General features: G+C 50.1%; 1 protein-coding gene across 4 annotated transcripts in view; it reads right to left on the bottom strand.

The window, feature by feature from the left end:
• Positions 1-2,568: 2,568 nt before the first annotated feature.
• Positions 2,569-14,061, bottom strand: part of AAK1 (AP2 associated kinase 1) — a 74,686-nt gene continuing 63,193 nt past the window's right edge. For 2 of the 4 annotated variants that reach the window (XM_062620942.1, XM_062620943.1), the window contains 2 exons: positions 13,175-13,279; positions 11,401-11,580 (listed from right to left, as the gene is read on the bottom strand). In XM_062620942.1, the coding sequence (XP_062476926.1) occupies positions 11,486-11,580; positions 13,175-13,279 (200 nt within the window). In that variant the 3' untranslated portion in view covers positions 11,401-11,485. Of the gene's footprint in view, positions 4,590-11,400; positions 11,581-13,174; positions 13,280-14,061 lie in introns of those variants that run through there. The other 2 variants (XM_062620940.1, XM_062620941.1) reach the window with 1 other exon arrangement.

Raw genomic sequence — 14,061 nt, 5'->3', positions numbered from 1 at the left:
CAGTGGGTGGTGAGCGGTTGTATTCTCTTCCCTTGTTGTTCCCTTATCATTATTATTATAGGTGGCAGAATTGTGTTATACCTTAGTTACTGGACTGTTCGTATCTCAACTCATGGGATTTACATTCTTTCCATTCTCCTCCCCATCCCTCCAGGAGCAGAGGCATGGGAGTAAGCGAGTGGCTGCGTGGTTCTGAGTTACCAATCTGATTAAGATTGTGTGGCAAAGGAAGCAACTCCCATTATTCTTCCACATTCATTAAAACCAGTAAGCTCCAGAGAGCATGGAAATCACATTTCCATTTACAACGCATCACGCTGAAGCTGCAGCACTGGTAGTACGAGATGAGGAGGAAACCAGGTTGGAAATGAGATTGAGATCAACAGGCACTGAAATTCAGTTTTCTGCCCAGAACCAAAAGTCCCATCACTTTACAGGTCACACGCAGAGACACAAACCAGCTGCCTCCACCCCCCAGAAGAGCTTTCAGACCACTTAAGCACCGGATATATGCTGGCTTTTGGGGCAGGGTTTGCTTGCTCTTTGTGTAAAGTGCTTGAAGAACATAAAAGCTGCCAAACCTGGAGATTCAGCCTGCCCCGAGGTGAAGCAGGGCTGCAGCAAGCCCGCACACCCCGCTGGGCCTTGCTGGGTTCTCCCTTCCACCCTTGGCTGGCAGGGCAGGAGAAGGGAGGGCTGAAGAACCCACAGCTCATCTCCACCTTGCCACCAAGGGGCAAGGGATCCGAGTATGAAGGGGAGCAGGATGCTGCTCCTCCAGCATCAGCTAAGGGAGGCCTGGACGTGGAATCGAAGGACGTTTCACAGAATTACCCAAACGCAGGTTTTCAAGTCAAAAAGCAGGAAGGAGAACCTGGATCCAGTTTGCAGAGGTAATGCCTTGAACCCACCTCTTCTTTACACGTGGGCCTGACCTCCCTTCCAGCAGCTTCCCAAGCCCATTCAACAGCTCGAGGCCAAGTTCAGCCCCATGACACAAGTTGTGTCCTCACACTCACTGTCCTTAGTACCCCTTGAATTCACAGTCTGCATCTCGCGCGGATCCAATCCAGCAACAAGCGACTTGGGGTGTGCATCGTGCGTGTATTTAGAACAGAAACAACCGCCTGCCGGGCATAGATTGAAACAGAAAGCAACAACAGAACACAAGCAACAACAGCCTCAGCATTGCTGAAGGAACATCTCCGGGGAAATCCAGGGAATTCTTTACAGTACTTCTCAAGGCGTGGTGACAGAGGACACAAAACCCACCAGTGTGCATCAATATTACTTCACTCCCAGTGTAGCAGAGCAGAATTGGACCTGACCTGGGCTCAGCAAGTCGCTGAGCAAGCCCCCCTGCTTCCAAGTGTTCTCCCTCCCCATCCCAGGGCTGCAAGGGCTCAGCCCAAACTTCTTCCTCTCCCTTCCAGGCGATCCCCGCGCCAGGCACGTCCAGCAGAACATCTGGCTCATCTCTTGCAATTGGAGACGGTTTGGAGGGGACGGAGTTTGGGGAGGGGAACGGAAACCTGGAGCAGTTGGTAACTCCTCTTTGCACATGCTTTGCTAGTCAGCTCCTGGCATGCAGGGTTTTTCCATCCCTCCTCCCCTTACACTGCTGGGTTAGGAGTCAACCCTGCACTGCGCAGTGCTCTGCTTTGTTCCAGCAGCCTTCACTTCTAGCTTCAATATGCCTGTTGCATTCCTCTAGGGCTTATTATTTGAACAAAGCTCTGTACTAGAGGTGGTATCAGGGGGGTCTCTTCCCTGCCAAACTAGACTGAAGTCTATTTTGAGCTGCAGAAGCTCTCCCCAGTGGGCCTCCAGTGAGTTAGGAGCAGCTGTACCTGATCCTCCCATCTCTTCCAGGGACAGTACTCAGTACAATCCCATCAGAGAGCAGGCAGGGCAGGGCAGGGACCTGCTCTCCATCCTGATCTCACCAAGCCACCCATTGCTCGTGGGAGACCCCCAAAGGCGAGATATGTCCTTACCCTCAGTGCAGGGCTCAGCTCACACCGTAATGAACAAACTCCCTTGGAAAATGGCCACCACGAGGCTTTTAAGAGGCTTGGCCAGATACCACAGAAGCCAAAGGGGATGTTTTCCATAGAAGACAAGTCCTTCAGATTAAACCCACCAAAATCTTCCCTTGGGAGACATTCTGCAGCACCAACACCTCTCAGGGGAAGGATGATTGCACTGCAAAGATCCATCCACGACTGGGAGCCCAAAGAGTCCCTACACCTGGATCTTTGGGAGCCACTCCACACTTAAATAGCCTCTGAGGGCCAGAGGTTGCAGATCTGAGACAACTGCAACCAGGCATTTTGCAGAATCAGGCTGGGAGGTTTCACTCTTATCCCTGTCCTACATCAGTGGAAGGAGAGGGGAGCACAGTCTGCTTGCTTTCTGCCCATCAGGGCTGCTTTTCCTCCAAACACTGTACTGGGATTCCCTACCTCAATGACTGAACAACCAATAAGAAGTTACCTTTCTCCTTGGGAACAGGGTAGAACACACAGTATTTCGGAAGCAGAGCAAACATTCCCAATGGAGCGTGGATGGATTTTGCTTAGGTTCATCCTTTATCACCAGGAAAACAGAAGGCAGAGTTCACACACAGAGGGGAGGTTCTCTATAGCTCAGTCTAACCGGATTGCAGCCAGCACTGAAGTGACCACATGAGGTATGGAGCTCAGGACAGCCAGGGAGGTGTTTGCACACTCAGCTTTCCAGTAAGGCTTCTGTTTAATACTGTAAAACTGCTGCCCAGCTCCCTCCTGCAACACCACCATCAGCAGATCCCTGTGCTGGCGTAAACCAGGCAGGGAGTACGCACATGAACTGAAAGAAATGGCTCTAACACAGCCCTGGTGCCACCGCCTCCTGCATGGCATCACCTATGGATGCACACGACAGACTCTGGAGCTTGGCTGCCAGGTTTGCCATCGCGGCCAAGCAGCAGGAATATACAACATTGCTGTCTTGCACTGATAGGAAAGAGGGACGAAGTCACAAAAACCCTTTAACCTGTGAAATCACTTCCTTTCCAGAGCACTAGCAAGTCCCGCTTGACTTGCTCTGTAATCCATAAACTTTTTCATTCATCTTGTAATGCATTTTCCCAGCCAGGACCAGAACATATGGAATATTACTGGTTTGGGAAAGCATCTAAACAATAAACGGAGAGGACGACAATGAGAGGAGGAAGGTAAGAAGCAATTGAAAAGGATATGAAGATCCTGAGAGCCAGGTTTGAGGCTAACATAACTTAAAATGGTTCAGCTATATAGCACTGCAAATAGAGTTCTGACCCAAAAATAATAATTATTTTTATATATATATTGCTATATCATTCATTTCAACTAAGAGGTTCAAGGTCCTGTGGGAGGTGGCCCTAGGGAAGCACACCTCCCAGCTCACAGCAGATTAAGGCTTTTGCTTTCCTGCTTTGGAAGGAAAGGGTGCTGCAGCAAAGGGATCCCCGCCGGGCAGCTCCGTAGTCCTGGAAGACAGAGGGACAACAGAGACAGATCCTGCTATCGCCTGTCTGTTGGCCTGGGAAACCACTTTGTAAGCAGCGATGGGCTTCACGTCAAGCCCCGGCCCATCTTCCGGGCTGTAGTGACGGGAGTATTTGGACAGGGCTTGTGGACGGAAAGGCTTGGTAGCCACGGAGCCCAGCACGGCCTCCTGCGGCAGCGCGGCTCCTCCCGGGCTCCTCTCGCCCGCAGTGCCACCCTGCTCCGGCGGCACAGAGCCTTTAGCAGGGATGTGCTCCTGGGGCTCTGCGGCTCTGATGGAAGAGGGATGAAGGCTTCCTGGCTGATGAAAGCCAGCAGAGGCATACTGAGCTCTCGCCGTGGCTGTGGACCCACACATTGCGGAGTCCAGGCTTGGGATCCCGGGGTTAGCTCGGTGCTGGCCATCGCCTCCCTGACCCAGGAGGATGGGAGGTGTGAATGACTCTTTAGATGTACTATGGGAAGTCAGCTCTTCCACGCTTTTCTTTTTAGTGAAAGGGGCTCTCAGAAACACGTCTGCTTCTTCGGGATGCCTCAGAGCCATGTTCCCCTTGGAGATAAAAGGAGCTTTGGTAAAGACATCCACCTCATCAGGCACTTTCCTCATGCTTCGGAAAGGAGCCGTGGCAAAGACATCCGGCTCATTAAAAACCTCCCCGGTGTGTGACTGGAAGGCAGGGAACAGCGACTCCCCTGCTCTAGGCTGGGAGTGGGGATCTTCTTTGGAGGCCTCATGCCTTTCCCTGGGCACAGACTGCAGGAACCCTGGGCACAACTTGCAGGTTTCCTCCTCCTCTTCCGAATCCATCAGCAACGGCCTGGACCCGCTGCAATCCAGAATGTCCCCTTCATGGTCTGTCCCCTCTCCTTCACTGCTGTAGAAGGAGCTGTTGCTTGAAGGACCATCTCTTGCCAAGTAGTCTGACTCCGAGTTGTGCTGCGTTTTCACCTCCCGCATCTCACACCGACCCTTGTACGGAGCAAGTCCATCACTGCCAGAAGGTCCTTTACAGGGCTCAAGAGCTACCACTGGGAATAGGGCTGGATCCCTCTGCAGACCTAAAAACGCAAGAGAAGAGTGTTACTCAACAAGCTCCATCTCCTCAGTCGTACATAAGAAGGGTACTTGTTACACAAGAAACACCATGCTGTTCAGAGTTAAACCACCATCATGCATGGAAAATGGGAAGGAGAAGGAGGGTAAATGAAAGAACATACAAGGGAAGGGACTGAAGACACATGAAGTGACACAGCTCAGCACCGCTCACAACCCGGAAAGAGATGGAAAATGTCTGACACACAGATGGACAACCCCAGCACCCCCTCAGCACCATTCCACAAGGTTTTTTTCTCTGCCACCCACGACAGCGACCACCACAGGAGAGGTTTTCACTTTATAATGTGCTGCTGGAGCGGGGCTGCAGCAAGCAGCCAAGTTCTGCCACCTCATTCTGTACTGGTGCTTACTGACTGCCCTACAAGCAGACGTACTGCTTGGCATAGCCTCTGTTGCTGTGAGCCATCCCACGGGTACATGGAATTACACTCAGGTAGGTAAAACACACAGGGATGGATCCCTGCAACCTGCTAAAGTAACATACACAGTTCAAAGGATGAAGGTCAGCCTGTAGCTTTTAATAAACCCTGCTAACTACAGCAGCATTCTTTAAATCACTGCAAGGCATATGATCTTCAACACTCCATACCACGGCTTCGAATCGAGCATCTAACATAACCCTAACAACCTGGCTGGCTTCTGTGTCAGTGTAACAAGACAGGGTGGGGAGAGGCTTCCTGTTCTGGGCTCCTCCAGGTAGAAGAGCCCAAGATGGGGTTGGCTTTGCCTTACGACTCGCACAGACAGAACACAAGATATCTTACCTTCAGAGAACTACTGGCAGGTTAGGAGTGTGTCATTGGGCTCTTGTTAGCAAGGGGATAGGAAAGAGGCATGTGATAAAGCAGCAGTGTGACTCGCAGGAAGAATGAGGAGGGTAATGATGGTATCTAATGGATGAGTGAGGTACTAACCAATACACCCTGCTACGACAAGAGAGCATCACCCGGTGAATCATTCCCATTTACAGCTTCTCCATCACCTCCACAGCAAGTCAACCCCTTCTCACAAGTAAAGACACAGCAGTCAGTCATTAGGCATCAAAACCAGTATTTATTGGGAAACTCTTCACTGGGATACATTGCACTGCTACAGAAAGACAGTGTAGAGACAGGAACATTCCAGAAGCGACCCTACAAAAATACTATCGCTCTTTCCTGAAGCGAACGGTGCGAGCAGCACTTTAAAGCCCAGATGCTAACCTCAGCCCACAGGAGCAGTACGTGTGTGGCGGGGTTTCCTTCCAGGAGGCTGGTTATGCATTTACCAGGTGTTATCAGGAGGGTTGGAGCGCACAGGTTGAAGCAGAGCAAAACCAGTGGCCGCATCAAGCAACCGCCTCGGAATGCCCCGGTTCTCACGGAAACACCGCGTGCAGGAACACAAGGGAAGGAACAAGGCATTCATCATGGGGAACCTGGACGCAGACCAGTGCCCCTCGGTGCACAAAACCAGTACAAACCAGTCAGTTGAGCTGAATTCTTCTGTTTAAAGAGCTCCTTGCGTTAGTAGTTGCCTACGTTTGTGTAAGCGACGACACTTAGGGCAAGAGGAGGGTTGACACGGTATGAGCCTGTTTGTGTAGGGCAGAGCAGCACGCGTCTGACCTTGTGTAACAGGCAGAACACTGCCTTTGGAAAAGTGACTTTTCCCGATGCTTTCTTTGCCCATCCGAGTGAGGAGGGAAGCGGTTTTCCTCCTCACTGAGCCCAGAACTGGTGGCTGGGAGGAGAAAATGAAGTGATGCTTCAGTGGGAGCTCCTTCTGGCCTCCAGGGCTGAGCTGGTTTCAGAGCTGCCAGGCAACACAGCAGGAAGAGAAATGGCCACAGGAACAGCAACACGCACTGGGAAGCATGGGGATCTACTGACAAGAGAGGAGGACCAGCTATAATCCACGCTCTATTTTCCTGATGCTGAAGGAGGAAGACCCGGCTTCCAGACACCATCCCACAGCATCTGACCTCAGGCACTTTTTCCTTCCCACGTTCTTGGGGTCCCATCTGCTTCCTTTGGCAGAAAGCAAAGGGACAGGCCCAGAAGGAGCTGCAGCAGCCTCGCTACAAGAAGACATCCCCATGCCAGCATTTTCCTTTGGCTAACATCTGGGAGCATGCCTGGGCAGTGCCTTAGACACCTCCTCTTACATGTTAAAGGTCTGAGCTACGCTTAAGACACCAAACTATGCAATCCCCCAGATCCCTTTGCGTAAAGGTCAGGTTAGAGCTAATGAGACACAATCAGTGCACTCCCACAAGCAGCCACAGCTACAGGCTTTGCAGAGGAGGCTTCAGAGGACAGGGAAGTGGAATCAGCCAGCGCTGAGGGATGCTGCCGAGGTCTGAGCTCAGAGAACCTGGGATGGTTCCACACAAGAAGGGTACGTTTGTTCTGCACAGCACAGAAAGGCTCACTCCAGGGGCTGCTAAAGGACAAGCCCTGTGAGACAGCGCCTGTCTGTGTGCAGCCCTGCCCCTCCTCTGCCTGCCTGCACTCCCACTGACACCATGCAAGAGGCCTGAGGAGAGCCAGGCAGATGGTTTGCCTGAACGGACACACAAAGAGATGCCTCTTCTGCAGAGGCAGCGCTTCCTAACACCTGCCTAGGCCAAGATGGACACAGGCAACAGGCAGCTGCCTCTTTCGTGTCCGTCCCACCCACACTCCTCCTCCTCTGGGCTTCAGGATCTGTGCGTGACTTCATGGAGAAGCATCCCTTAGGTTCTGAATGAAACCAGGTTTTAACACACACACACACACACACACACACACACACACACACACACACTCCTTTACAGCATCAAGTCTTCATCGAGCTTCAGCTTACAGCTCTGGTCCTGCCCTACCCCTGTGCCCATCAGTCCCGATTCCAGGTTCAGAGATAAGTACTAAAGAAACCCCCCTCCAGGCAGGGAGAACCTGAGCATTAAAACCACTTATCACCTGGTAATGCCCCATCAGATAGCATTTACAAGACCATTTACCCCTGAGTTACAGCACTAACACATGGAGTTCCCCCATCTTCTAAGGAAAACCATGCCCTGAAGAGGCCAAGTACTGGAATAACTGACAGGAATGCTGTAAAACGATTACTCTTCCCATGATGGGGCTGCAGGAGGCAGAGCAGCCACTGGGACGATGAGCTCATTGCTGGAGCTGAGCCCAGAACAAGAAAGGGGAGATGGAGACATTCTTAGAGCCTAAAGCTGCTCTTCCACCTGATTTCAGCCAGCCAAAGTCAGGGAGGTCTCAACAGGCAGGAACAGGGATCTAAAACTCAGCACCACCACCAGCACGCAGGATCACTGCTTTGGCATTTGAAAAGGGTCAAAGGACTCCTCATGCCTTTGCTCCTGAAACGCTGGAGTTCCTCCTTGCATTCCCATTCCTGGAAGCAACAAACCTCAAGACAAAGCGGCCCCGTACAACGCCCTGAGAACACCAAAGCTCAGCATCACCATGACTGCGTCATCCAGGGAGCAGAATGAAGCGTTAGTACCCCCCGTTGGTACTGTGCACAAGCCCCGTGTTCCATCCACAAGAACACAAGGTGAGTTTCTAGGGGTTAAGCCTCGAGAAAGGGCAGGAGCACGAGTCTCACGTTGGTACCATCCTTCCAACCACCCGAGGCACAAGGAGATCCCATGCTGTGCAGAGAGCCCGTGCTTCGGTGCATTGGCATGGCTGTCCCAGAGCACAGCTCCTGCCAGGGTGAGAAATGAACACAAAGAAAACCCCTTCCCACCCCATCCCCTGGTTCCTGCTGGGTGCTGCAGTTCTGATGGGCAGTGCCCATCACCTCAGCAAGGAGAAGTCACAGGAACTGGTCTCACTCCTTCATCTGAGCACTCCATCCCAGTACATTCACACCGACCATTCCCAACGCTGCTCCCTGCGAGCTCCTGACCTAGGAAACGTAATGGCTAAAAAGGGGAATGCCGTGCTCCATGCAGACACACACATACACTGCAGCACACCACGTGCATGATGACCTTCTGCAGTCAGAGGCCCGCATGCTCCACATTGGTGTTTGCTTGGACACCCAAAACCTGCTGAACTCTGGCCTGAATCGCATCTAAACCTCTACTGTAGTAAGTGTTTCTTTCTTTTCCAAGCCATTTTGAAGGCAGGAGGTTTGGAAAGTCTCTGGAGGCAACATCCTGCAAGCTTTCAGGCTGAAGGATGCCATCCTCATTCATATGCCATCATTCACAAGAAGCCCCCTCTAAAAAGAACTTTGCTCTGCACACATTCACTCCAGCTGCCATTCGCTTTGGTAAGTGGCCTGTGAGAGGCTGAAGTTCCAGATACTCCATGCAGTAGTGTGCTTGCAGCTCTCGTACCTACAACTCCTACCAGGAGGATCCATCTGAACAGGTAATGCCAAGAACCCCACCACAAGCTCCAGCCCATTAGGGCAGGAAGGAGAATCTGCTGTGTTCCTTACCACCACCAACCCTGCGACCCTCACAAGGGGACACAAACATCTCCCATAGCTTCCAAGAAGGCTCCAACCATCACTATGAGCCTTATTCTGGCACCACTTTGGGACTGCACCCAATGGCTCCCAGGCAGGCAAGTTCACTTTGTCCCTTCGCAGCAGCAGCCTCCACATCCAGCAGCACACCAGCACCTATAGGGCAGGCACGGGGTTTGGAGAGCTTAAAACGAATCCCAAATCTCCACTCATTGCATCTCTCATTTTCCATTCATTCCACAAGTCCTTTGGGATGAGGGAGGTCAAGATAACAGACACCTCTCAAATGCAAGCTTCCACTGTACCATTTCCCACCCAGCTCCAGGAACAGCTACTGGAAAGAGCAATAAAATAACCATTCACATCTGCTTATTTAATAGCATTATTCACAACCCAGTGCATTTAGAGTTCGTTCCAGAACAACTCCCTTGAACAAGTGCCATTAGATTTAAAACCTTAAACATTCTTTAAAAGTACTTTAATTCACAGAAATCTTTGTTTCTAATATACAGTAGATGGTTACTTTGTAAAATCCATTCTCTTTTCATATAATCTCAGTATCTGACTATACAATAACTTTCTATCTATAACATCTTCATGGGTTCCAGTCCAGCTCGCCTGTGCTTTAGGAATATAAACCCAAAAAAATAATGAGGTTTCTATCCACAATTGGACTAAGGTCATTTCCAACAGTTCTCATGTAAAGCTTCTCTTGGGAAGTGCAGTATACACAGGGAATGATACAACACACTTCAGCAATACTTTTATTAGTAAGGTTGGAAAAAGAAGAGGAATGGAGAGCGGACACCATCCATGGTGGTTCTATGTACAGGATTTGTTCAACTAAGTGTCGGGGTGGGGAAGAGCAGAGAGGCTGGAGAGAGGAAAGGAGGAGTCACGAGCTTGGATTTCTTTCCTTCTTAGCAAGAGGTCAGTACATACAGGTTTCAGTCGTTCCTACTTTCGCACATGGGAAACTGCACTTAGTACTAATACAGCTACGTACACATACACAAGGTTAGCAGGAAGCTAGGAAGTATTCCACTACAGAGGAAGAGTCCTTCCGTTCAGAAAGAGCTTTCAAATACAAGATAGGAATCCCAGCCTTCAGGACCAGAAGCCAGTGAAACCCAGGTTAGTGTATCCAGCTGATGGACCAACTAAGCGTGGGAAGGGAAAAGAAAAGGTAAAACCCCATCGAGTCGTAGCAGCACTGAACTTCAAACCGCCCGAACCAAGTGCATGCTTGTTCCACACAGACTGAGGAGTGAAGTCCACGGTAATCTTTGTCTACTGAAACAAATGTGTTCCATACTCAACTGGTTTGCACTATATGCAGGTACAAAGATAACGGGGAACCCAGAACAGATACCAGATGCTGGACTAAAACCAGGGTTAAAAATAGACAAATGACCGGAGGACGATTTGATTCATACACAATTTACAGGTGGGTGGGTGGGTGGGGGGGGGGGAATCTGCTTTTTTCTTCCAGTCTAACACAGGAAAGAAGTCACAGGGAATACATCTGCTGCTGCCACAACGCCCTTCTCATCCAAATGAGGGTCAACAAAACGCACGTCACAGCCATACTCACATGGAGTTGGTTCACAAACCTTCCAAGAGCTCCCCTGGGGTCATTGCTGCAGCTTTAACAATCAGGTTTGGGTGCGGTTTTCCCCTCCCCAAGGAAGCGTGGTTCATTCACAAGCAGGGTTGTTAAAGAGCTGGGGGCAGTCGAGAAAGCTCTCTTCAATGCACCATCACCAGAGGTACTTCAGAGGAAGGAACTGTACCTCCTCCATGGGTAACTGAGAAACCTCAGCTCTCCTAACCCGTGTTGTGCAGGAGAGGGACACCCCCCCGCCCATTCAGCAGAACACAGGAACAAACCAAAACCCAAACCCCAAAGCTTTAAACACAGCAGTTCATGCCCTACTCTAAGGAGAAAGGAGTCTGTGGATCGCACATCAGCTCCAGTTCTCTAATTCATGTAGTGAGGCTTTCCATGGTGCTATGTGGACATCTCAGCAGGGTGGCTAAGGATGGTGCTCCCTTTACACACAGGCTATAGAGACACGTGCAGAAGGAACCGTAACAGGCTTTGACCAGCTTTAGAGAGGATGGGGCTACCTGGAGACCTGAGCCAGACTCTTTCCCAGGGCCCGGGGAGGGGACAGGGGCAAAGGTGGGTGAGTGGCTCCTGGCAGCAGATTTGGTTTCCTTTGAAGGGAGGAGAAAACGAAAGCAACCAAAGCAGCAAAACCAAAAAGGCCAAAAGAACCACGCGCGAAGGGAACTCTTCTGGAACTGAAAACGGAGGGTTAGGTACGTTACAGAAACTGCGTCTGCTACTGTGTCACTGCTACAGGTCTATGAGCTGATCCACCAGCAGCAAAGACCTGGCTATGTTGGGAAGACTGGACTCAGAGCTTCCACTGTTGTTTCTAGAATGCCCACCTGAAAGTGTGAGAGATAGGAATTCAGTAGTGAACAGGACACGCACACACGACAGTTTCAGATGTTCAAGATCAAGCAAGCAAGACAAAAGTCAAAGCAAACCAGCAAATTTGCTCAAGCTCTTCTCATTGCTTGTATCACATCAACAGCATTCCCCTGCTCGCTCCTCCACCCGCTTCCCACCACCCCAACCTAACTGGCTTGCATGGCAAAACATCACAGCAGCAATCGTTTCCTCTTCCCAAGGCTTGCATCTAAGCTGCAGAATTCTGTCCTTGCTAAAGGATCTATCAAGTGAATACAACTGCAGAACCTATAGAAAGGACTATTAAAGGTTTTATATCTACAGAAAGGACTATTAAAGGTTTTAAATCTATAGGAAGGACTATTAAAGGTTTTAAGTCTATAGAAAGGGCTATTAAAGGTTTTAAATCTTGGCATTCAGTTGCTGTTTGAAGAGCATCTTTAAGTTGGCGACCACTGCAAGGAGAGTGGAGCTATCAGGTGGCTTTCTCTAACTGGTACTTTGATACTGAAGGGGAGATGCTCCTCTTTATTCAAGGTATATATATGCCTTGTACATATACCAAGGTATATATGGCCCAGCTTTGGTAGAAATCTCTTTCAGCAGGGTTTCTACCTGATGAGTGTCAGTCTTTGCAAGCTAGCGGTGGAAGCAGAGCAGGGGTATAGCACATTCCTGCTGCAAACAAAAAGGGGCCTTAGGGAAGTCAATGAACTTCTACAATCCAACTTAAAAACCCATCCAAACCAAAGACAGAATCAACACAGGATCAAAAGGGAGCCTTGGAGTTTGGCTTTAAACCAGCATTAGCATGACCCAAACCTTTCAACTGCAGAGACCTATCTGACTGATGGGACAGGAAAAAGGCTGCCTGCTTCTGTCCCTGCAAGAGCCAGGAGATGCAGCACTGTTATCTGTTGTAAGGGAACAGCGCTGCTCATATTAACCCTAAGTAAGGCTGAAACTGGTTGCAAAGATCACACGAGTGTGATCCAGGTCACGGGAATGCTGTGACAGGAGAAACTTCCCAGCCTGCGGCCTAAGGACCCTGCTTAAAAGCTCTTCAAAGGAAGGGGGTGGCATCTACCAAACCTCTTGCACCCGGCTCCCACAAATGCCTTTGAAAGGCATCAGCATTCCCTTTCAGCAGGAGTCTGAGTGGTATAAAGGGTTATCATCATCTCCCTTCCTTGTGCCTCATGCCAACTTAGCTTAGAAGTCAAAGGGCTTCCTTCCACTGGCTTGAACAGTAGCTAAGGCATAGGAGAACCCAGTTCTCTGCTGTGCTTTAGCCACAGAGGTATCTGTGCCCTGCCTGGCCTCATGGGCTCTAAAGGTGCTCCCATGTCCATTGTCTTTTTGGGCATGCAGTCTTCTCACAGAGTATGGAGAAGTTTCAAGGCCAGTGTACATCAGGGAAGACTAAGCTCATTAAACACTGCAGTGCTGGTCTCTTACAGCTGATGATTTGAACTAGCTCATACGTGCTGCAGCACCACTGCCCCACAACTGATTTACAGCCATTGCTTTCCTTTTCCCTACCCTTTTCACCCCCATGGCCTGGCTTACCTTGTGAATTTTTGGATATCAACACTGGAATTGGGTCAAACTCATCTTCTGTCACCTTTTCAGAGCCCTCAGGAGCATCAAAGCCTGATATCAGGTTAGTATCTTCTGCAGCGTAAAGGAGAAACAGAGGTAAAGAAGCAAAGACAGCAGAAAAGGCTGGTTAGAATGGCTGAAAAGTGTTAGAGCATCTTTTGTGTTTTCAGAGGCAGGGTTTAGAAGCAGGAGTTTCACTGAAAAGGTGAATAAAGCTGGTAAGCCTTTGGGAAACAAGGTAAAGAGTAAGAGAGACAATACACAAGTGGAAGGCAGGCAAACCAAAAGCAAGCCAAGTCATGAGAACCACAATAAAACGTGGCTAATCTGAAGGCTTAGCCATTGCCACAGCTCAAAGCTGTGGTAAAAGCCCAGGGCTTAAGCTCCTTAGGTCTGAAGGTGTTCTCCATCATCATCCAGTGGCTGGCAGGTATTAGGACAGCTTGAGAGCAGTCTGGCTACCAGCCCTCATAGAGTCATTGAATAGGTAGGGTTGGAAGGGAACTTAAGGTCACCCAGTTCCAACCCCCATGCACAAGGAGAAGGAAAGGACTGGAGGGGGGAAAGAACCAAAGAAGAGAACCACCACAGAAGGAACTCCAGTCATCTCCATGAGACAAAAGCCCTGAGCTTTCAGCTGGGGTGATAAAGCAAGCAGTGCAACGTGCAGTCAGATTTCAAGCGCCTGAAGACATCACTAGAGAGGGTTTAAAGGCCCCAGGAGCAGCCCTGACACATCAATTCCATTGATCTCAAACCACGTCAGCTGCAGTGAGACACTTGGTAGGAGGCACTTTCAACCAGCTCCACAGTAGCTGAGACATTTATCTGCCTTATCAGGCAATTACACACCT

This window comes from Pezoporus occidentalis, unplaced genomic scaffold (genome assembly GCF_034315485.1).
Source record: "Pezoporus occidentalis ecotype Australia unplaced genomic scaffold, CSIRO_AGI_Poc_V1 ctg226, whole genome shotgun sequence".
NCBI classification, from domain to species: domain Eukaryota; kingdom Metazoa; phylum Chordata; class Aves; order Psittaciformes; family Psittacidae; genus Pezoporus; species Pezoporus occidentalis.
The sequence above is the reverse complement of the archived record's forward strand: the minus strand, read 5'-3'. Positions and strand labels throughout refer to the sequence as shown.